At 41.6% G+C, this 22,969-nt stretch overlaps 1 protein-coding gene across 1 annotated transcript; it reads left to right on the top strand.

Moving 5' to 3' along the window:
• Positions 1-10,304: 10,304 nt before the first annotated feature.
• LOC126063625 (serine protease 44-like) lies at positions 10,305-21,635 on the top strand. Its single transcript, XM_049862063.1, has 6 exons — positions 10,305-10,319; positions 17,913-18,327; positions 18,689-18,845; positions 19,516-19,781; positions 20,558-20,721; positions 21,399-21,635. The coding sequence occupies exons 1-6, from the start codon at positions 10,305-10,307 to the stop codon at positions 21,633-21,635; spliced, it is 1,254 nt and encodes a 417-aa protein (XP_049718020.1).
• The last annotated feature ends 1,334 nt before the right edge of the window (positions 21,636-22,969 follow it).

Genomic DNA, 22,969 nt, shown 5'->3' with positions numbered 1-22,969 from the left:
TAAGCTTTCCTTATATCTAGGTGTGGCACTAATTTCTAGCCAAGGAGATAGGAACAGAAATAGTGGGTATGAATTTTGAGAAATGTCACTAAAGGGAGCACAAACCCGTCTTCATCCCTTTCTTCTCTCTTGGCTGCAATGTACATGTGTTGCCTGGAGCTTGAGCAGCCCTCTTGAGACATGAGGAACTTGCTAAGGGTATGAAACAGCAGCTTAGAAGGAACTTGACTCTCTAGAACTTGGAGGATTGCTATCACAGACTTTTACGCAAGACAGAAATAAATTTTTCTCTTAATCAAGCCACTCTCGTGTCAGAAAAACCGCATCCTAACTAATTCAATTGACATCATTTGGAACTTTATTTCTTGATTGTTATGAGTATAGGTTTTTAGAGTCATTTCTTGTTTAGACTAAAATATTTTTTATTTCTACTTCCCCATATCTCATTTTTTCTTTCTTTCTTCATTAAAAAAAAATGATAACATTAAAAACTTACGTTGGTACAGTAGTCAAAACAGCCTAGTACTGGTACAACAACAGGCACATAGACCAATGGAACAGAATTGAGAACCCAGATATAAATCCATCCACATATGAGCAGCTGATATTTGACAAAGGCCCAGAGTCAGTTAATTGGGGAAAAATAGTCTTTTTAACAAATGGTGCTGGCATAACTGGATACCCATTTGCAGAAAAACGAAATAGGACCCACACCTCACACCATGCACAAAAACTAACTCCAAGTGGATCAAGGACCTAAACATAAAGACTAAAATGATAAAGATCATGGAAGAAAAAATAGGGACAAAGTTAGGAGCCCTAATACAAGGCATTAAACAGAGTACAAAACATTGCCAAAAATGACGAACAGAAACCAGATAACTGGGAGCTCCTAAAAATCAAACACCTATGCTCACCTAAAGACTTCACCAAAAGAGTAAAAAGACTACCTACAGATTGGGAAAGAATTTTCAGCTATGACATCTCCGACCAGTGCCTGATCTCTAAAATCTATATGATTCTGTTAAAACTCAACCACAAAAAGACAAACAACCCAATCAAAAATTGGGCAAAGGATATGAGCACGCACTTCACTAAAGAAGATATTCAGGCATCTAACAGATACATGAGAAAATGCTCTCGATCATTGCAAATTAAAACTATGATGAGATTCCATCTCACTCCAACAAGGCTGGCATTAATCCAAAAAACACAAAATAAAAATGTTGGCGAGGCTGCAGAGAGATTGGAACTCTTATGCACTGCTGGTGGGAATGTAAAATGGTACAACCACTCTGGAAATCTATCTGGCGTTTTCTTAAAAAGTTAGAAATAGAACTTCCATACAACCCAGAAATCCCACTCCTTGGAATATACCCTAGAGAAATAAGAGCCTTTACATGAACAGATATATGCATACCCATGTTTATTGCAGCACTGTTTACAACAGCAAAAAGCTGGAAGCAACCAAGATGTCCATCAATGGATGAATGGTTAAATAAATTATGGTATATTCACACAATGGAATAGTACGCATCGATAAAGAACAGTGACGAATCTGTGAAACATTTCACAACATGGAGGAACCTGGAAGGCATTATGCTGAGTGAAATTAGTCAGAGGCAAAAAGACAAATATTGTATAAAACCACTATTATAAGATCTTGAGAAATAGTACAAACTGAGAAGAACACATTATTTTGTGGTTACGAGAGCGGGGAGGGAGGGAGGGTGGGAGAGGGTTATTTACTGATTAGTTAGTAGATAAGAACTACTTTAGGTGAAGGGAAGGACAATACTCAATACAGGGAAGGTCAGCTCAACTGGACTGGACCAAAACCAAAGAAGTTTCCGGGATAAACTGAATGCTTCAAAGGTCAGTGGAGCAAGGGTGGGGGTTTGGGGACTATGGCTTAAGGGGACTTCTAAGTCAATTGGCAAAATAAATTCTATTAAGAAAACATTCTGCATCCCACTTTGAAGTGTGGCGTCTGGGGTCTTAAATGCTAACAAGCGGCCATCTAAGATGCATCAATTGGTCTCAACCCACCTGGATCAAAGGAGAATGAAGAACACCAAGGTCACACGATAACTATGAGCCCAAGAGACAGAAAGAGCCACATGAACTAGATACTTACGTCATCCTGAGACCAGAAGAACTAGATGGTGCCCGGCCACAACCAATGACTGCCCTGACAGGGAGCACAACAGAGAACCCCTGAGGGAGCAGGAGATCAGTGGGATGCAGAACCCAGATTCTCATAAAAAGACCAGACTTAATGGTCTGAGACTAGAAGAATCCCAGCGGTCATAGTCCCCAAACCTTCTGTTGGCCCAGGACAGTAACCATTCCTGAAGACAACTCATCAGACATGGAAGGGACTGGACAATGGGTTGGAGAGAGATGCTGATGAAGAGTGAGCTGCTTGTATCAGGTGGACACTTGAGACTGTGTTGGCATCTCCTGTCTGGAGGGGAGATGCGAGGGTAGAGAGGGTTAGAAACTGGCAGAACGGTCACAAAGGGAGAGACTGGAGGGAGGGAACGGGCTGACTCATTAGCGGGAGAGTAGATGGGAGTGTGTAGTAAGGTGTATATAAATTTATATGTGACAGACTGACTTGATTTGTAAACTTCCACTTAAAGCACAATAAAAATGATTAAAAAAAACTTATGTTGGTGAATTATTGTATTATCTCTTAATGAATTTCTACATTATTACTTTCTTTATTGAGGCATAATTTACATACCAAGGATGTGCAGATTATAGGGAAGAATTTTTGACAAATGTATAGCCCTTGTTAACATCACCCAAATCGTGATGGGAACATTCAGTCATTCCAGGATGTTACCTTGTCCTCTTTTTACTTTTTTTAAATTTTATTTTGTTGTTATTGTTAAGAATATACACAGCACAGACCCCAAATTCTTGTAAAAAGAACAGACTTAATGGTCCGACCAAGGCTAGAAGAACCCCAGAGGTCATGGTCCCCAGACCTGTTAGCCCAAGACAGGAACCATTCCCAAAGCTAACTCTTCAGACAGGGATTGGACTGGACTACGGGATAGAAAATGATACTGGGGAAGAGTGAGCTCCTTGGCTCAAGTAGACACATGAGACTATGTGGGCAGCTCCTGTCTGGAGAAGAGATGAGGGGGAAGAGGGGGGCAGAAGTTGGCCGAATGGATACGAAAATAGAGAGTAGAGGGAAGGAGTGTGCTGTCTCATTAGGAGGAGAGCAACTAGGAGTATATAGCGAGGTGTATATAAGTTTTTGTATGAGAGACTGACTTGGTTTGTAAACTTTCACTTAAAGCACAATTAAAAAAAAAGAATATACACAGCAAAACATATCCATTCAACAGTTTCTACATTTATAATTCAATGACATTGATTATATTCTTTGAGTTGTACAGCCATTCTCACCCTCCTTTTCTTAGTTGTTCCTCCCCTATTAGCATAAACTCATTGTCCCCTAAGGTTCCCATCTAATCTTTTGAGTTGCTGTTGTCACTTTGATTCCATACAGATAGTTGTTAAAAGAGCATAATGCTTAAGGCAGACATATTTTTACTAGTTAAGCTAAACTATTGTTTGATTTTTAAGAAGACTTCAGGGGATATTTTTGGTTTAAAGTTTAAAGATTATCTCAAGGCAATAATTTCAGGGGTTCATCCAGCCCCCATGGCTCCAGAAAGTCTGGAGTCCGTGAAAATTTGAAATTATGTTCTATGTTTTCCCCCTTTAGATCAAGATTCCTGTATAGAATCTTTGATCAAATTTTGTGCCCTTTTCTAATCTCTCCCACAGGTAACCACTGTTCTGATTACTATCACATTAGGTTTGTATGCTACTGAAATTTGCATAAATAGAATCATACAGTAAGTGCTCTTTTGGTCTGGCTTCTTATGATCCAAATACTGCTTTTGAAAATCATCCATGCATTATGTGTGTCATGGATTGAATTGTGTCCCCCCAAAATATGTGTCAACTTGTGTGATTGTCTTTCATTTTGTGATTTTCCAATGTGTTATAAATCATAATCTCTGCCTGTGGTTAAAGAGGATTAGGGTGGGATGTAACACCCTTGCTCAGGTCACATCCCTGATCCAATGTAAAGGGAGTTTCCCTGGGGTGTGGCCTGCGCCACCTTTTATCTTACAAGAGATGAAAGGAAAGGGAAACAAGAAAAGAGTGGGGAACCTCATACCATCAAGAAAGTAGTGCCGGGAGAAGAGCACATCCTTTGGACCCGGGGTTCCTGCACAGACAAGCTCCTAGTCCAGGGGAAGATTGATAAGAAGGACCTTCCTCCAGAGCTGACAGAGAGAGAAAGCCTTCCCCTGGAGCTGATGCCCTGAATTTGGACTTCCAGCCTACTAGACTGTGAGAAAATAAATCTCTTTGTTAAAGCCGTTCACTTGTGGTATTTCTATTATATCAGCACTAGATGAGTAAGACAAAACTTGGTACCAAGAGAGTGGGGTGCTCCTCCAACAGATACTTAAAATGTGAGAGTGGTTTTGAAACTGTGAATGGATAGAGCACTGGCAGCCACAGAGGACTGGCAGTAGCAGAGAAGCGACAGTGGCAGACGTTTAGTATATATAAAAACTCAAACAAAACATATTTTAAAAGCAACCCAATATAAAATTGGGTAGAAGTCATGAAAAAACAAAAGGAGGCAAAAATATCTAATAAAGATATGAAAATATGCTCACCTTCAGGGAAATGCTATTCAAAACCACAGTGATATACAATTTTGTGCTGACCACGATGGCAAAAATTGGCAACTGTGGCAACAAGTGTTGGGCAGAATGTGGATCAACATAAAGGTACGAGGGTAACTTAGGAAAGCTACTTTGAAAACTGGCATCATAAACTAAAAAGTAAAAATGAATACATTTGCACTTGAATAACAGGCATCCAAGGTTGCACCTGCTTCAGAAGATGCAGGTAATTTCAGAAGACTCACATTAAGACAGACTTACAGTTAAAAGTGATAACATATCATGAGTATAGATAAAAAAACAAATTGTTTTGCCTTTTTGAAAAATTAGAGTTGCTAAGAGTCAGAATTTTTCTCAGTTCCACTCTTACCCCTAATAACATCCTCAGGATATATTTAGTTTCTCCTGTCAGATCAGATTTCTTAATCCTTTAAAGTCATAGTGAGATACACTTTCTCAATTTAGGCTGTAAGCAGTCTTCCAAGTTGAAGGACAATTTAGGGCTTTCTTGATGCTGGTGGAGGACTGTCCTTCAACATACATTTATCTGTCATGACATCTTCGATGCAGGTGCTATATCTTCACTCAATGGCCTTTAAGTTTCCTCCTATATGCCGGCAGCATGAGCCTTAAAATCTGGCTTTACCTTTCAGGCACATTTTACTTCCTTGCAGGTCGTCAGCTGCAAAACACACAAAAATTTCAAGCTGTGAACTACCAAGTGCTTGTATCTTGAGTAGTCAGAGGAGTAGTGAGGAATAAGGAAAGGACTAAGACTCCCAAACTTTGCCTACATTTCTAAGTGAAACACAACAAACCCCAAGCAAGGTAAACACAAAGAAAACCACACTGCTGAACATAATAACTGAATTGTTAAAAACCACCAATAGAGTTTAAAAGCAACTGGAAAAAAAGATACATTACATACAGAGGGACAAAAATAAGAATGACTGAAAACTTCTCTTTAGAAACAATACAAGTCAGAAGACTGCAGAATATCATCTCTGAGTGCTGAAAGTAAAGTAAATTTAGAATCCTATAAGAAGTAAAAATGTGTTTCAATAGTGAACATGAAATAAAGACTCTAATGAACAAAAGCTGAGAGAATTCCTTTCCAACAGGTTTATACTTCAAGAAATGTTTAAGTTCTTTAGCTTGAAGGAAAATAATATCAGATAAAAATTTGAGTCTGTACAAAGGAATGAAGTAGGCCAGAAATGTTGATTTTGTTAAAGACTTCTCTTTACATTTCTTTTTAAGAAATGACATCATATAGAAGTGTTATATTATTTGAAGACAGATTATGATAAATTAAAGATTTATATTGAAAACACTATAGCAACCACTAAAAAATAAAACAAAAAGATGTATCTAATAAGCCATTTGTGGAGATAAAACGGAATCCACAGAAAGAGAGAAAGGAAGTCAGAGTTAATCCAAAATAAGTTGGAAAAAGAAGATGGAGGGAAGAACAAATGGATTAGAGAACAAATGGCCAATATCAGACAAACTCAATCATATCAATAATTACACTAAATGTAAATGGTCTGGATAACCCAACAAAAAGACTGAGATTTTCAGACTGGAATAAAGAACCAACTACACTGTCTACAGGAAATACACTTTATTTATTTGAAAAAAAATTTATTTTATTTTGTTGTTGTTAAGAATATGCACAGCAAAACGTACACCAATTCAACAGTTTCTACATGTACAATTCAGTGACATTGATTACATTCCTCAAGCTGTGCAACCATTCTTATCTGCCTTTTTTGAGTTGTTCCTCTCCCGTTAACATAAACTCACTGCCCCCTAAGGTTCCTATCTAATCTTTTGAGTTGCTGCTGTCAATTTGATCCCACATAGATCTTAAAACAACACAATGCTCAGGGCAGACATTCTTTACTAATTAAGCTGAACTATCGCTTGGTTTTAAGAAGACTTCAGGGAATATTTTTGGTTTAAGGTTTAAAGTTTACCTCAGGGCAATAGTTTTGGCGGAGGATATGCACTTTATTCATTTATTTTTTTCCCCAGAAACTCACTGACCAGGACCACAGTTTTCTGGGTATCCATTTATTTTTATTTCTACTGTGCTTTAAGTGAAAGTTTACAAATCAAGTGAGTCTCTCATACAAAAATTTATATACACTTTGCTATGTACTCCTAGTTGCTCTCCCCCTAATGAGTCAACACTATCCTCCTCTCCACCCTGTATTTTCTGCTTCCATTCAGCCAGCTTCTGTTCCTCTCTGCCTTCTCATCTTCCCTCCAGACAGGATCTGCCCACATAGTGTTATGTGTCTATTTGAGCTAAGAAGCTCACTCCTCACCAGTATCATTTTCTATCCTATGGTCCAGTCCAATCTCTGTCTGAAGAGTTGGCTTTGGGAATGGCTCTAGTCTTGAGCTAACAGAAAGTCTAGGAACCATGATCTCTGGGGTTCTTCTAGTCTCAGTCAGTCCATTAAGTCTGGTCTTTTTATGAGAATTTGAGATCTGCATCCCACTGCTCTGCTGCTCCATCAGGGATTCTCTGTTGTGTTCCCTGTCAGGGCAGTCATCGGTGGTAGCTGGGAACCATCTAGTTCTTCTGGTCTCAGGCTGATGTAGTCTCTGATTTATGTGGCCCTTTCTGTCTCTTGGGTTCATAATTACCTTGTGTCTTGGGCTCATAATTACCTTCTCCTTTGCTCCAGGTGGGTAGAGACCAACTGATGCATCTTAGATGGCCACTTGCTAGCTTTTAAGACCCCACTCTCTAAAGTGGGATGCAGAATGTTTTCTTAACAGATTTTATTATGCCAGTTGACCTAGATGTCCCCTGAAACCATGATCCCCAAACCCCCACCTGCTACTCTGGCCTTCAAAGTGTTCAGTTTATTCAGGAAACTTCTTTGCTTTTGGTTTAGTCCAGTTGTGTTGACCTCTCCTATACTGCATGTTGTCTTTCCCTTCACCTAAAATAGCTCTTGTCTACTATTTAATTAATGAATACCCCTCTCCCTTCCTCCCTCCCCACTCTTGTAACCACCAAAGAATATTTCCTTCTGTGTTTAAACTACTTCTTGAGTTCTTATAATAGTGGTCTCATACAATATTTGTCCTTTTGCAACTGACTAATTTCACTCAGTATAATGCCTTCTAGATTCCTCCATGTTATGAAATGTTTCACGGATTCATCATTGTTCTTTATTGATGAGCAGTATTCCATTGTGTGAATATGCCATAATTTATTTATCCATTCATCCGTTGATGGGCACCTTGGTTGCTTCCATCTTTTTGCTACTGTAAACAGTGCTGCAATGAACATGGGTGTGCATATATCTGTTCATGTAAAGGCTCTTATTTCTCTAGGATATATTTCAAGGAGTGGGATTTCTGGGTTGTATGGTAGTTCTATTTCTAGCTTTTTGAGGAAGCACCAGATCGGTTTCCAAAGTGATTGTACAACTTTATATTCCCACCAGCAGCATATAAGTGTTCCAGTCTCTCCACAACCTCTCCAGGATATATTATTTTGTGTTTTTTGGATTAATGCCAGCCTTGTTGGAGTGAGATGGTATTTCATTGTAGTTTTGATTTGCATTTCTCTAATGGCTAATGATCACGAGCATTTCCTCAAGTATCTGTTAGCTGCCTGAATGTCTTCTTTAGTGAAGTGCCTATTCATATCCTTTGCCCACTTTTTAATTGGGTTATTTGTTTTTTTGTTGTTGAGTTTTTGCAGTATCATGTAGATTTTAGAGATTAGACGCTGACTGGAAATGTCATAGCTAAAAACTTTTTCCCAGTCTGTAGGTAACCCTTTTACTCTTTTGGTAAAGTCTTTGGATGAGCATAGGTGTTTGATTTTTAGGAGCTCCCAGTTATCTAGCTTCTCTCCTGGTGTTTGTGCATTGTTAGCAATGTTTTGTATTCTGTTTGTGCCATGTATTAGGGCTCCCAGCATTGTCCTTATTTTTTCTTCCATGATATTTATTGTTTTAGTTTTTATATTTAGGTCTTTGATCCATTTTGAGTTAGTTTTTGTGCATGGTGTGAGGTATGGGTCTTGTTTCATTTTTTTGCAGATGGATATCTAGCTATGCCAGCACCATTTGTTAAAGAGACTGTCTTTTCCCCATTTCACTGACTTTGGGCCTTTGTCAAATATCAGCTGCTCATATGTGGATGGATTTATGTCTGGATTCTCAATTCTGTTCCATTGGTCTATGTAACTGTTGTTGTACCAGTACCAGGCTGTTTTGACTACCTACTGTGGCAGTATAATATGTTATAAATTCAGGTAGGGTGAGGCCTCCCACTTTTTTCTTCTTTTTCGGTAATGCTTTACTTATCTGGGGCCTCACAAGCACTTTAAATATAAGGCACAGTTAGGTTAAAAAAAAAAAAAAGGAAAAGGAAAAAGATATACTATGCGAATATAATAATAAGAAAGCCGAAGTGGTTATGTTAATATCACGAAAGTAGATGTCAGGAAAAGGAATGTAGCCATAGGAAAACAGGGACATATTATAATGATAAAAGGTACAATTCATCAAGAAGATATAACAATCCTAAATATAAATATGTCTAAATACAGAGTTTCAAAATCCATGAAGCAAAAATGGACAGAACTGAAAGAAAAAATAGACAAGTCCATAATTATAGTTGTAGATTTCAATACTCCACTCTCAATAATTGATAGGATGAGTAGACAAAAAAATCTCTAAGAATAGTGAAGACTTGCAGTGAAGAGCAGCACTGTTAAACAAGTTGACTTTGTTGACATGGAACATTTAATAACTGAAGAAGACAGATTCCTTTCAAGTACACATGGAACATTTACCAATAAAGATCATATCCTAAGCCATAAGATATGTCTCCATAAGTGTAAAATGCTGACAATCATGAAGTGTATGGTCTTTGATGACAATGAAGTAAAATAACAAATATCCGAAAAATCTCCAAACTTGTGGAAATTAAACAACAAACTTTTTTTTTGTTCTGATTTCCACTTGACTCATATTCCCTCTTTATTTTTAATTAATTAATTTATTTTTTATTAACTTTTATTGAGCTTCAAGTGAACGTTTACAAATCAAGTCAGACTGTCACATATAAGTTTATATACACCTTACTCCGTACTCCCACTTGCTCTCCCCCTAATGAGTCAGCCCTTTCAGTCTCTCCTTTCGTGACAATTTTGCCAGCTTCCAACTCTCTCTATCTTCTCATCCCCTCTCCAGACAGGAGATGCCAACACAGTCTCAAGTGTCCAAACAACAAACTTTTAAATAACCTATGTATCAAAAAGAGACCATGAGGCCAAGTACTTCGAGGGACTGGATTTCTGGGTTTGAAGGATTAGGACCATAGTCTCAGGAGACATCTCGGTCAATTGGTATAATATAGTTCAAAAGTTATATTATATATTCTAATTTTGTGAATGCTGTCTGCAGTTTTAAAAGCCTGAGAGAGGCTATCTAAGATACAGCTGTTAGTCCTTACTCATCTGGATCAAAAGGGAAAGAAGGAAACCAAAGATTCAAAGAAGAAACTAACCTACAGGACCAATAGTCTACACGAACCATGGCCTCATCTACCGTGAGATCAGAAGAACTAGATGGTGCCTGGCTACCACTACCTGCTGTTATAATCAGGGCCACAATAGATGGACCCTGATACAATGGAAGAAAAATGTGGAACAGAACCCCAACTCCTAAAAAAAAAAACAAAAACAAAATAACAGAACCCCTGGACTGGTTGAGACTGGAAGGCTCCCCAAGGCTATTACCCTGAGATACTCTTTAAACCTGGAACTGAAACTAACCCCTGAGGTTACCTTGTAGCTGAATAACAAATTGGCTCAGAAATATAACGAATATCACCCGTAAGTACTGTGTAGCTTTAAAAAAATGAGACCAAATGAGATCAAATGGTCAACAATTACTTTAAAACAAAGATGAGAATGTAAGGGGACAGGGAAACTAGATTAATGGAAATGGAAAAACCAGAACAGAAATAATGAGAATGTTCACGCATTGTGAGGAATGTAACCAATGTCACTGAACAACTTGTGTAGAAATTGCTGAATGGGAACCTAAACTGGTATGTAAACCTTCACCAAAAATACTATAAAATATTATTTAAAAAAAAAAAAAAAAAGACCACACGGAGAATTAGAAACTATTTTGAACTGAATCATAATGAAAACATAACATACCAAATTTTGTGGAATGGAACTAAAGCAGTGTTCAGATGAAAATTTCTAACTTTAAATACTTATTTGGAAAAGAAGAAAGATTTTAAATCCATTATCTAAGCTTCTACATAATTAAGCTAGAAAAAGGAAAGGAGATTATTTCAAATGAAGCAGAGGAAGGGAATAAAGACAGGAGTGGAGATCAATGAAATAGCAAATGGATAAAAAATAGAGATCTTAAACTTTTTGGTCTCAGGATCATCTTAAAAACCAGAACCAAACCAAACCCTTTGCCGTCAAGTCAATTATGACACATAGCAACCGTATAGGACAGAGTAGAACTGCCCCATAAGGTTTCCAAGGAGCAGCTGCTGGATTCGAACTTCGGACCTTTCAGTTAGCAGCTTGTGCTGTTAACCACTGCACCACCAGGGCCCCTAGGATATTCTTACATTCTCGAAATTTTTTGAGAACTCTAGATATTTGGTTTATGTGTTTTATATATATCAATATTGATTGCATTAGAAATTAAAACAGAATTTTTAAAAATATAATTTATTAAAAAAGAAATAAACATGTACATGTTAACATAAATGACCTATCTTATGAAAAAAATTATTTTCCAAAAGAAAAAAAATTAGTGAGAAGAGTGGAATTGTTTTACAGTTTTTCAAATTTCCTTAACGTCAGGTTTAACAGAAGACAGCTGTATTCTCATTCTCTTCTGCATTCAATTTATTGTTTTGGCTGAAATGTATGAAGAAAATCTGGCTTCACATGGATATGCCGTTGGAAAAGGAGGGGTATTTTAAGTTTTTTCAAATAACTTTAGATAGTCTTTTATTGTTTTATATTACACCAAAACTTGACAAGTGGTAGTTTCTTTAAAGTTAGTTGCAATGTGGAATCTGAAACTTTTTGAACCCCTTGACCATCAGTCTATCTTGCACTTTGAATGGATCTTTTATCCAAGCATAATTTTCTAAAATAATTGGAAAATATTGGTTCATGTAGCTCCAATGTTGACATATTTCATTATACAATATCAAAATCACATCCATTCACATAACCACCACTGTTATCAGAAAATTTCATGGTAGCAAATACAAATTTTCCTAAATTCAAACTTTCACTTGAAAGCTTGATTTTTATCATTGGTGGCAAATGGTGTCAGTTGTTTTTCTTAATAGAGTTGCAGATTCTAACTTTATTTTTGGGAAAATGTCTTCCAAATACTAAAGTCTAAACAACCAGAGTTTGACTATTGGTCATTCTTTTAAAGTAAAAATGATGTTCCATGATAAAAGCAGCTAGTTCAGCTCACAATTCAAACAATTGCACACGTTTTCTTTAAGTCAATATCATACTTTATGCATACTTCCCATTTCTTTTTTTTACTGTGGTTTAGGTGAAACTTTACAGAGCAAATTTGTTTCCCGTTAAACAATTAAGACACATATTATTTTGTGACATTGTTTGTCAACCCCATGACGTATCACCAGTCTCCCCTTCTTGACCTTGGGTTCCCCATTTCGTTTCGTCCAGCTTTCCTGTCCCCTTCTGCCTTCTCATCCTTGGCCCTGGGCTGGTGTGCCCATTTATTCTTGTATACTTGACTGAAATATGTGTGTTATTGTTTGTTTTATAGGCCTGTCTGATCTTTGGCAGAAGGGCAAAACTCAGGAGTGACTTCAATTCTGAGTTAAAAGGGTGTCTCCAGTCTCTGTCAGATCAGTAAGTTTGGTCTTTTTTTTTGTGAGTTTGAATTTTTCTGCATTGTTCTCCAGGCTTGTCCAGGACTGTCTATTGTGACCCCTGTCAGAGCACTTGGTGGTGGTAGTCAGACACCAACTAGGTGTGCAGAACTCACTCTGGTGGAGGCTGTGGTAGTTGTGGTCCATTAGTCCCATACTTCCCATTTTATCACACAAAATCTTAAATAGATGTGGACTTAGGGGGATGCATGTGAAAGCTGGAAGATGAATAAGGAAGACCGAAGAATTGATGCATTTGAAGAATATTGAATGTACCATGAACTGCCAAAAGAATGAACAAATCTGTCCTGGAAGAAGTACAATCAGAGTGCTCCTTAGAAGCAAGGATGGCGAGACTATGTCTCACATACTTTGGACATGTTGTCAGGAGGGATCAGTCCCTGGAGAAGGACATCGTGCTTAGTAAAGTAGAGGGTCAGACACAGACAGGAAGACCCTCAAAGAGATGGATTGACACAGTGACTGCAACAATGGGCTCAAACATAACAAAAATTTTGTGAGGATGGCGCAGGACTGAGCTGTGTTTTGTTGCATTGTATATAGGGTCGCTATGAGTTGGAACCAACGCAACGACACCTAACAACAACAACAAGGGGTCAATACTTAATAAAATTATTAATTTTTACTTCTCCACTCAGGACATTTTAAAAGTGAGTCTGGCTTTTTTTTCCCTCTGTAATTGGGACGTCACTCATTGCAATATATAAGACTCACTCTTGACTCTTGCTCCCCTTGCTAGCTTTGAAGAAGCAAGTTGTCATGAGTCCTACATCCACAAGTAAATGAATTCAGGCAACAACCTGAGTGAGCTTGGAAGTGAACCATCCCCAATCAAACCTCCCAGTGGGAACCCAACACTGGCTGTTGTCTTGATTGCAGCCTGGCAGCTCAAACCAAACCCATTGCCACTGAGTTGATTCCAACTCATGGTGACACTATAGGACAGAGTAAAACTGCCCCATAAGGTTCTCAGGGCTGTAGTCTTTACAGAAGTGGACTGCCACATCTTTCTCCTGAGGAACAACTGGTGTGTTCAAACCACTGACCTTTTGGTTGTTGTTATGTTGTTGGGTGCCGTTGAGTTGGTACTGACTCATAGTGAACTTATGTACAACAGAACAAAACACTGCCTGGTCCTGCAGTATCCTCACAATTATTGTTATGCTTGAGCCCATTGTTGCAGCCACTGTGTCAAGCCATCTCATTGAGGGTCTTCCTCTCTTTCACTGACCCTCCACTTTACCAAGCATAATGTCCAGGAACGGGCAATGTTTTGTTCTGTTGTACACAGGGCTGCTATGAGTCAGAACCAACTGGGCGGCACCTAACAACTATAACAACAACAACAGCATGGTGTTTTGGTATTACAAATGGTTGCTACAAGAGGGCCTTCTTGTATGTATGTATTTTGGTATACTTGGCATATTTTCCTAAGGAATATCTATACCTTGGAAGAAAATCTGGCAATCTACTTCTGAAAGATCACAGCCGTTGAAAACCCTATGGAGGGAAGTTCTACTCTGAAACACATGGGGTTGACATGAATCAGAATTGGCTCAATGACAACTTGTTTGATTTTGGGGGGTATAGAATACTTTGCCAGCAGAGTTGCTACATCAGAGGAAATTTTAAATTTTGATGTTGCTTAAAAGATAGCTAATATACCTTTCATTTAGGAAACTTATTATAGTGTATTGCAATTATTGGTCAGTATTTTTTTTTTTTATGTTTATCATCTATGAAAGAGATATTATAACTTCCCATATGGTTCTGGTGGCTGAAAAACAAAGCAAGACTGTTCTTTACTAAGGCTGTCATTGGGTAGAATTCACCAACTGCAGGGAAGGAAAAACAGCAGAGATTGTGAGAAATGTTGCCTGAACCTGGCTTGAGGTCTAGAACTTGGATGTTGAGGTCAGACTGCTTTGAAGGACACTTCTTCTCAAGGAGAGAATTTAGAATGACTTCAAAAGGAGCATTCTAATAAGTTTTGAGATAAGCAAAGGCTGGACTAGCAACACCTACAGATGACTGGAAAAGATGGCAAATTGGACTTGATGTTGATTTTTTTAGCTTGTACAGGCAGTCCCCGATTACGAATGAATTCTGTTCCTAATCCTGTCATTAAAGCAAATTTGTACGTAAGTCAGAACTCTTAGATTCAGTTCATATCTGATGTCAGTTAGTCAAATGTTTGTCTTAGTATATACAGTAGTATATAGTGTACCTTTCTGTGCATAAAAACCGTTAAAGAAACACTTCCAGATACCCTAAACATCTTTAACATGATAATAAAATATTTAAAAAATCTTTAACATAATAATACAGTAATAATAATAATAATGTTTTAAAGTACAACGCAAAGTAGGGCCTGTTTGTTATTATGAACCATTGTATGTACCTTGACTTTTTAATATAACAGGCTTTATGGAGGTTGGTTTGGAGTTATGCTTAAGTTGGGTGTTCCTAATTCCAGACTGCCTGTGAATTTGTTAAAATATATTTGTTGACAAGATACCTGGCTATATGAAAAGGTGGTCTCCAAAAGTATGTGTCCAATTATTAAGATAATGAGATTTCTCCCTTTTTGCTTAAATGTTTTTTCTCATTTTTCCACAATGAAAATAACTTGCTTTCCTAATAATAACCTAGCGCGATATAACAAATAGACCACACTTAGCTTGTAAAGTCAAGATTCTGTGATTCAGATTGGGCAATAACAATACCATGTACAAAAGGCAATCTTATTAATGCTGTATAATTGGGTGTTTTACTTTTTTTTTTAATTAAGCCTTTTATTTTGAGATGATTGTTGATTCACATGCATTTGTAAAAAATAATACAGAGAGATGAGATCATAGTACCAAGGATATTGACATCGATGCCTTTCACCTATGTTATTCAGGTTTCTCCAGTTTCACCTGCACTGGGAGAACATAGGAGTGGGTATTTAGTTCTGTATCATTTTATCACATACATAGGTTCATGTATTCACTACCACCAGCCAAGACACAGAACAGTTCCATTGCTACAGGACCCCTTGTGTCGCTCTTTTAAAACCACACCTATCTCCTTAACTACAGGTAATCTCTGATCTGTTCTTCATTTTTAAAATCTTGTCTTTTCAAAAATGGAGCCATACAGCATGTACCTTTTTGGAAATTTCTTTCTTTCTTTTTTTTTTTTTCCTTCCTCAGCATCATTCCCTGGTGATTCATCCAAGTTGTTGCGTGTATTAATAGTTCATTCCTTTTATCGCTGACTAGTATTCCATGGTGTATATGTACCACAGTTTATTGCTGACTAGTATTCCATGGTGTATATGTACCACAGTTTATTGCTGACTAGTATTCCATGGTGTATATGTACCACAGTTTATTGCTGACTAGTATTCCATGGTGTATATGTACCACAGTTTATTGCTGACTAGTATTCCACGGTGTATATGTACCACAGTTTGTTTAATCATTTACCCATTGAAGAACATCTGGATTTGTGTTAGTTTCCTATTGCTACTGTAAGAAATTACCACAAATTTAGTGGCTTAAAACAACACAAATGTATTATCTTACAGTTCTGGAGAGCCGAAGTCTTAAAATCAAGATGTCGGCAGGGCCGTGTTCCTTCTGGAGTCTCTAGGGAAGAATCCGTTACCTTGCCATTTCCAGCTTCTAGAAGCTGCCTGCATTCCTTGGCTTGGGGCCCCTTCCTCCGTCTTCAAAACCAGCAGCATAACATTTTCAAATTTCTCTCTCTGACCTCTGCTTCTGTTGTCCTACCTCCTCTGACTCTGAACCCGCAATGGGCTCAAACATAGCAACGACTGTGAGAATGGCATAGGATAGGGCAGTGTTTCGTCCTCTTACAAGGACCCCGGGATTACTTTGAGCCCATCCAGATAATTCAGGGTAATTTCCCCATCTCAAAATCCTTAACTTAATCACATCCCTTTTGCCTTGTGAAGTTAAACATATTCACAGGTCCTGGGGATTAGGACCTGGATATCTTTGGGAGGCCATTATTCTATCATAGGATTGTTTCCAGATGTCAGCTATTTTGAATATAAAAACAGAAAACCAAACCCAGTGCCATCGAGTCGATTCCGACTCATAGCGACCCTGTAGGACAGAGTAGAACTGCCCCCATAGATTTTCCAAGGAGCACCTGGCGGATTCAAACTGCCGACCCTTTGGTTAGCAGCCGTAGCACTTAACCACTACTCCATCACAGTTTCCAATTTTGAATATAGCTACTATAAACATTTGTACAGATTTTTTGTTTGTTTTTGGTGCATAAATCTTCATTTCTCTGGGATAAATGCCCAGGAGTGCAATCGTTGGGTCATTTGGTAATTGCATATTTTGTCTTTTAAGAAACTGCTAATCTATTTTCCAGAGTTGCTGGAATATTTTGCATTCCCACCAGCAATATATGTATATTTCTCAGCATCTGCCAGCATTTGGTGTTGTCACTATTTTTTATTGTAGCTATTTTGATAGGCAGGTAGTGATCATTGTGGTTTTAATTTGCACTTCCCTAATAGTTAATGATGAACACCTTTTCATGTGGATGTTGATTTTTAAAAAGGTAATTTTTTAAAAGGTAGCATTATCATCTCTAACCCGGTGGCTAGTGATAACTGCAACATTCATGCTAAGGAGTTTTAATTATTATTGTGAACAAGTGGAAGAGGGAGGTGCTGAGAAATGCCTGGCCCTAATCTGTCTTGGAACAAATACAGCCAGAATGCTCCTCAGAAGCGAAAATGGCAAATCTTCTCTCATATTCTTTGGACATGTTATCAGGACATGTCCTGAAGAAGGACATCATGCTTGGTAGAGGGTCAGTGAAAATAGGAAGACCCTCAATGAGATGGACTGACACAGTGGCTGCCACAATGGGCTCAAACATAGCAATGGTTGTGAGAATGGCATAGGACTGGGCAGTGTTTTGTTCTCTAGGGTCCCTATGAGTCAGAACCACTTGACCGCACCTAACAACAAATCTGAACCTGAGAAAGCTCCTCGGTGCAGCAGGGAGGTGTGGGTGCATCTCTGTGTGAACAACCGGTGGTCGGGTGGCACCTGCTAGGAAGCTGCAGTGTGGCCGGGGACCTAGGCCGGGGGACACTGACCGGCGGGGAGTCGCCCCATTATTGAGTCCACGAAGAGCTGAGAGGAGGGAAGACTCGTGAGAGCACAGACTCCCGGCCCCAGCCAGCTGGCCCGCCCCTCCGACGACCCCGCGGGCCACCGCCTGGTCCCAGTTTCCCGCCAGAACCGAGAGCAGGGCCAGCAGCGGCCGCGAGGGGGCGCCACGAGAAGGCCCGAACCCCTGGCGGTGCCCATGGCGTCCCCGGGCGGCCCCCTCCGCGGCGGCGGCGGCGGCGGCCCCCTGGCTCTGTTGATTCTGCTCCTGCTCCTTCAGACCCGGCTCAGCGAGGCCCGGGCGGGCGCCGAGGGGGCTCGGGGCAGGTCGGTGCCGCGCTCCCGCTCCCCTCTCCCCTCGAGAGAGGGCCGCCAGGACCCTGGAGCGAGGCCGCAGAGCCCGCCACCTGTCGGGGCTCAGCCATCCTTCGGGGTCCCTGGGTCCGGTGGGAACGTGGGAGACCCCTCTTTGGTGTCGGTTACCCCAGGTGACTTCTACAGGGCTCTGTCAACCGAAAGCAGACGATCACCAACCTTGCACGCACCGGTGCCAGCACTTACTCCAGGTGATGTTTCTGGGCCAGGCCCTGCCCGAAGAACAGGCCTGGTTTCAGGGTGGGGGGACCCTTCCCTGGAGAAGGAGGGTCTCAGGTGGACACTATCCTTTCCTGGAGGCCTGAGTGGACCCCACCCTGACTTGTCCTGGGGTCTGAAGGGCCAGGGCCCTGCTCTGGGGATTCGGAAAATTCCCTTCTCTGCCTGGGCAGGCAGGGTAGTGGTAGTGGTGGTGGTGGTGGTGGTGAGCAGAGACTTGACTTTCAGTCCCCTCCCTTCAATGACCTGCTCCAGGATGTGGCCATCCGACTATGAGGGTAGTTGGTGGACTACCCGCTGTGCAGAAGAAGTGGCCCTGGCAGGTGAGCCTGCAGATTAATAACGTACATTTATGTGGAGGCTCCCTCATCAGCCATCGTTGGGTGCTAACAGCTGCCCACTGCATATTTGGGTGAGTGTCTGGGGCTCAGGGCTTGGGCCCCTGGTCAGTCTGTGTGACTTGGAGACAATTCGGTACCCCTCCATGTTCTTCCTTTTCCTTATCTGAAAAAAAAGGGGGTCACAGGCCCTGCTCTGAGGGCTGTAGCCAGAGGTAGGTGATGTTAGAGCCCATGGTAGCCTAGAAAGTCAAGACCCACTATCAGTTTCAAAGCCACCATTGGTAAACTTTCAAGCTAAGTGGCAAGAAGAGGGAGAAATGCCATCTGGGAGCCAGCATGTGGGCAAAGGTTTACAAGGAGGGATATTTAAAGGGAATGGGGCTTAGTAGAATCATTTGGCTACGTCAGTGGTTCTCAGACTTTAATGAGCATCAGAATTACCTGCGGGGCTTGTTAAAACACAGATTGCCTGTGTCCAGCTTCCAAAGTTTTTGATTCAGTAGGTCACGGGTGGGGTCCTGAGAATTTGCATTTCTAACAAGTTCCCAAGTGATGTTGATGCTGCTGGTCAGGGGACCACACTTTGAGAACCACTGGTCTAGAATGATCAGGGATCTGGGGAAGAAGTTGGTTTAGAGGGAGGGAGGGGGCTGTATTTCTGTCATGGGAGGGTGGGGCCAGGCTGGGAAGCAGGTGGCTAGTGTGAAAATTGAGTGTAGACCCTCTAGGATCTCCCTGCAGCCATATGGAATACACGGCGAAGCTTGGAGACATCCATGTGCATCATGACTCAAGAATGGCAGTCATTGTCCCAGTACGAGACATCCTAATCCACGAAGATTTTAGCCTCATCGGAAGAATCACAAATGATATTGCCCTTGCTCTGCTCGAATTCCCTGTGAATTACTCCTCGCACATCCAGCCTGTGTGCCTCCCTGAAAAGGCTTTCCTGGTGCAAGCTGATACGGAGTGCTGGGTGACCGGATGGGGCAAACTACAAGAAAGTGGTGAGACTGTGAAGCAAGACTATAGCAGACCCGAGCCAGGGAAGAGGCTGCCTTGTACCCTGGGGTTGGCCTGCAAACTAAAGGAGGGGAGGAGCAGGAACAGGGAGGCAGATTTTCTAGCTCGTGGGTAAGCGGGGTGGGGTTGAGAAGATGCTGCCAGGGACTAAATATTCAACTGTGTTACAAATTTCTATTGGTATGTCAGGGCCTGGGGGCTGGGTACCAGAAATGGTGGGATTCTCTCTAGGGTGGATTTCAGCTCAGGGAATGATGAACTGTCTGCCAGTCAGAGCTGCCCCTCACTGGAGGTACCTGCCTTGGTGGGTGAGGAGCATCCTGTCCCTGGGGGTGTAGGCAGAGGTACAGGGCCCCTGTTCATGAGGCCGTCGGACCTGCTACCCTGGGAAGAAGCTGGATATTGTACCTTTGGGGTGCTACCTGTCTTAGAGTCTGTCATCCTGCTCTGAAAAGATGCTTGACTGATCCACAGGCCACCTGTCACTATTGTTACTGCTACTCACAGTGACAGAGGCTTGGTTATGTCTCTCCCTCTTCTAACCTATTCTGCCTTCTCCTGTCTTGGTTTTACTTCTTACCTCCTCCTTTCCCCATGCCGTCTTTGGGCCTCAATTTCCTCCTGTGTCAAATGGGACCAATTACTGCCCTACCTTCCTCTAAGGGGTGTGTGAATGCACTGTTTCAGGACCCAGAGTGGGTGCTGGGGGCTCATGCCCCACTTATACAGATCTACTCACTGCTAAGTTGTCTCTCTGCAGATGAATCGCAGGACGTACCTCTTATACTTCAGGAAGCTGAGATAAGCGTTATTCGCTATGAGAAATGTAATGAGATTTTCCAGTATATGTTGGCAAGCTCTTTGGACTATGTCACGGCAGGGGTTATCTGTGGCTATAGCGACCAAGGAAAAGATTCCTGTCAGGTCGGTTTTATGGGCCCCTTGCCATCTCTGCATTTCAGTTGTTCCCTCCAAGTTTCCTCATCCCAAGGCAGTGGAGCCTGGGTTATTGACAGCCCCACCATTCACTGTTTCTTCAAGTTAAGGGGACTCCTGGGGACCAGCCACCAAGGCTGTCCTGGGCTGGCCTGACCTGACTTCAGGACAGAGCTGCTAATGCTGCCTGGGGAGGGGAGTAGGGAGATATGGGCAGGTAATACTAACAATACAAGTTCCATTTTTTTGAGCCCTGGTGGCTCAGTGGTTAAGAGTTTGGCTGCTAACAAAAAGGTCAGCAGTTCAAATCCACAAGCTGCTCCTTGGAAACCCTATGGGACAGTTCTACTCTGTCTTATAGCGTTGCTGGGAGTTGGAATTGACGCGACAGCACCGGGTTGGTTTTTCTATGTGACAGGCAATGTACTTGGGTAAGCACTTCACTCATTTTTTCTATGTACATATCCTTTTTTGTTTGTAAATAATTTTTTTTGTACTTTTTTTTGTTAAAAAATGTCAATTCTCAGGTCGCATATTCCCCAGGGGCCTGTGGGGTACCTGGGGAAGCCCCGGTGTGCCTGCCCTTCAGTGCCTTGCAGGGCACCCGCTCTGCTCTGATGTGGATCTTCTTCGTCCCTGGAGTTTGTTTCTTTCTCTTTCTTCAGGGAGATTCTGGGGGACCCCTCGTCTGTGAATTTAACCACACCTGGATGCAGGTGGGGATTGTGAGCTGGGGCTTCGGCTGTGGTCGAAAAGGAATGCCTGGAGTTTATACGGAAATTAGTTACTATAAAGACTGGCTCGCCAGTAAGTTGGGTCAAGCTTCCTCTGTGGACCCAGCAGCTTTCTTCATCTTACTCCTGCTTCTGGCGCTGCCCTTGGGCATCCTGATGACCCTGTGACCACACCTGCCCTTGCCCCTCCTGTTTCTGAGTCTCCCAATTTGCCTCTCCTCCAACCTCCAGTTCCTTCTCAATGCCCTGTCCTCAAATTCCAGTTGGGATCCATTGACCCTGTGGAGATCCATACAGTTGAGGGTGGCAGTGAGGTTGAAGCCCAGAAAGTGCTGTGGCCTGGTGCGCTGATCAACTGTCTAAACCTTGGCTGTGCCCCCAAGCCTTATACCAGCACTCTGCCTGCCAGAATGGAGAGGGGTGGCCTGCCAGGTGGAGCATGGTGGTCCTTTGACCTTTTGGAGAACACCGACCAGAGAAGGAAGGTTTGATTTGATATCATCAGTGGTGAGACCATCATTAGACCCTGGTTCTGGTTTCAGGGCTCTTCCCTGAGACCTTGTTGAACCAGTCAGCTTGGGATTGTTCAAAGAGAGTAAAGGAGGCTTGTCATGCCCCTGCTGAGGTGCCAGGCCAGGGATTTTGGGATTTCCACCTCTGAGGCACTTGTCTGGGGCTGGGAGAATCTTCCCTGTACCTGCATGTTGATCCATCTGTGAGTAAACAGCCTGTCACGCATGATCTCCGGGGGCAACCCAATCTTGGAACCCCCTTCCTCTATTCCCTAGTGGCCACATCCAGGGACACTTCAAGTTGTGTTGGGGCATACGGAGCATGGAGATTTAAAATGCCAACTTAATAAATACTCGGAAAGTCGCTGGTGTGTTCTGCATCTCTGCTCATTTGGGGAATGAGGTTGCATATAGCAGGCTCTGATGAGCACTTGCTTCCTATTTAGCTAAGGAATATTTATACTCTCCACTAAACTCTAGAAGAACAAAGTTGAGAAGCCAAGATTTTCTCTTTAAGGTCCTCCATAACATTAATGATCTCTGCAAAGTTCCTTCACCGCACTGCTCACATTAGTGTTTGACTGAATAACCTGGGGACCGGAGCTAGGGGAGACAGCTTTAGAATTCAGCAGACCACACCCGGTTTCCTGCCAACAGCAGGGCAGGGGCAGGAACCCCCGCGAGGGGGCACCCCATAGGAACTCATCATGTGGACCCCCTTTGATGCCAGGCTGGGGAATGTGGTTCCCAGAAGTCCAGTCGCTCCTCAGTGGGGGCCTTATGTTAGACAAGGGATGCAGGAATCTTGGTGGTCAGCTCACATCCTCTGCCACTCCTAGCAGATCCAAGGATAGCATCCTTCTGCAAAACACCCATGGGGCACATGTGAAAGCCCAAGGCCTGGCACAAGCTACCATTCCTTTCAGTTGCAAGGACCCTTTTAGTGGTCTGTGGAAGAGGGCCAAGTCTCTGCTATGCCCTTTTTTCCTC

This window comes from Elephas maximus, chromosome 20 (assembly GCF_024166365.1).
Source record: "Elephas maximus indicus isolate mEleMax1 chromosome 20, mEleMax1 primary haplotype, whole genome shotgun sequence".
Classification (NCBI taxonomy): Eukaryota; Metazoa; Chordata; class Mammalia; order Proboscidea; family Elephantidae; genus Elephas; species Elephas maximus.
This window is presented reverse-complemented; position numbering and strand designations above follow the sequence as displayed.

What these genes read in the sequence shown, in the direction of transcription:
- LOC126063625 (XM_049862063.1), top strand. An exon ending in TTTGGTGTCGGTTACCCCAG is followed by an intron (nt 18,328 to 18,688) that starts GTGACTTCTACA and finishes GACCTGCTCCAG; the next exon opens with GATGTGGCCATCCGACTATG. An exon ending in GCTGCCCACTGCATATTTGG is followed by an intron (nt 18,846 to 19,515) that starts GTGAGTGTCTGG and finishes ATCTCCCTGCAG; the next exon opens with CCATATGGAATACACGGCGA.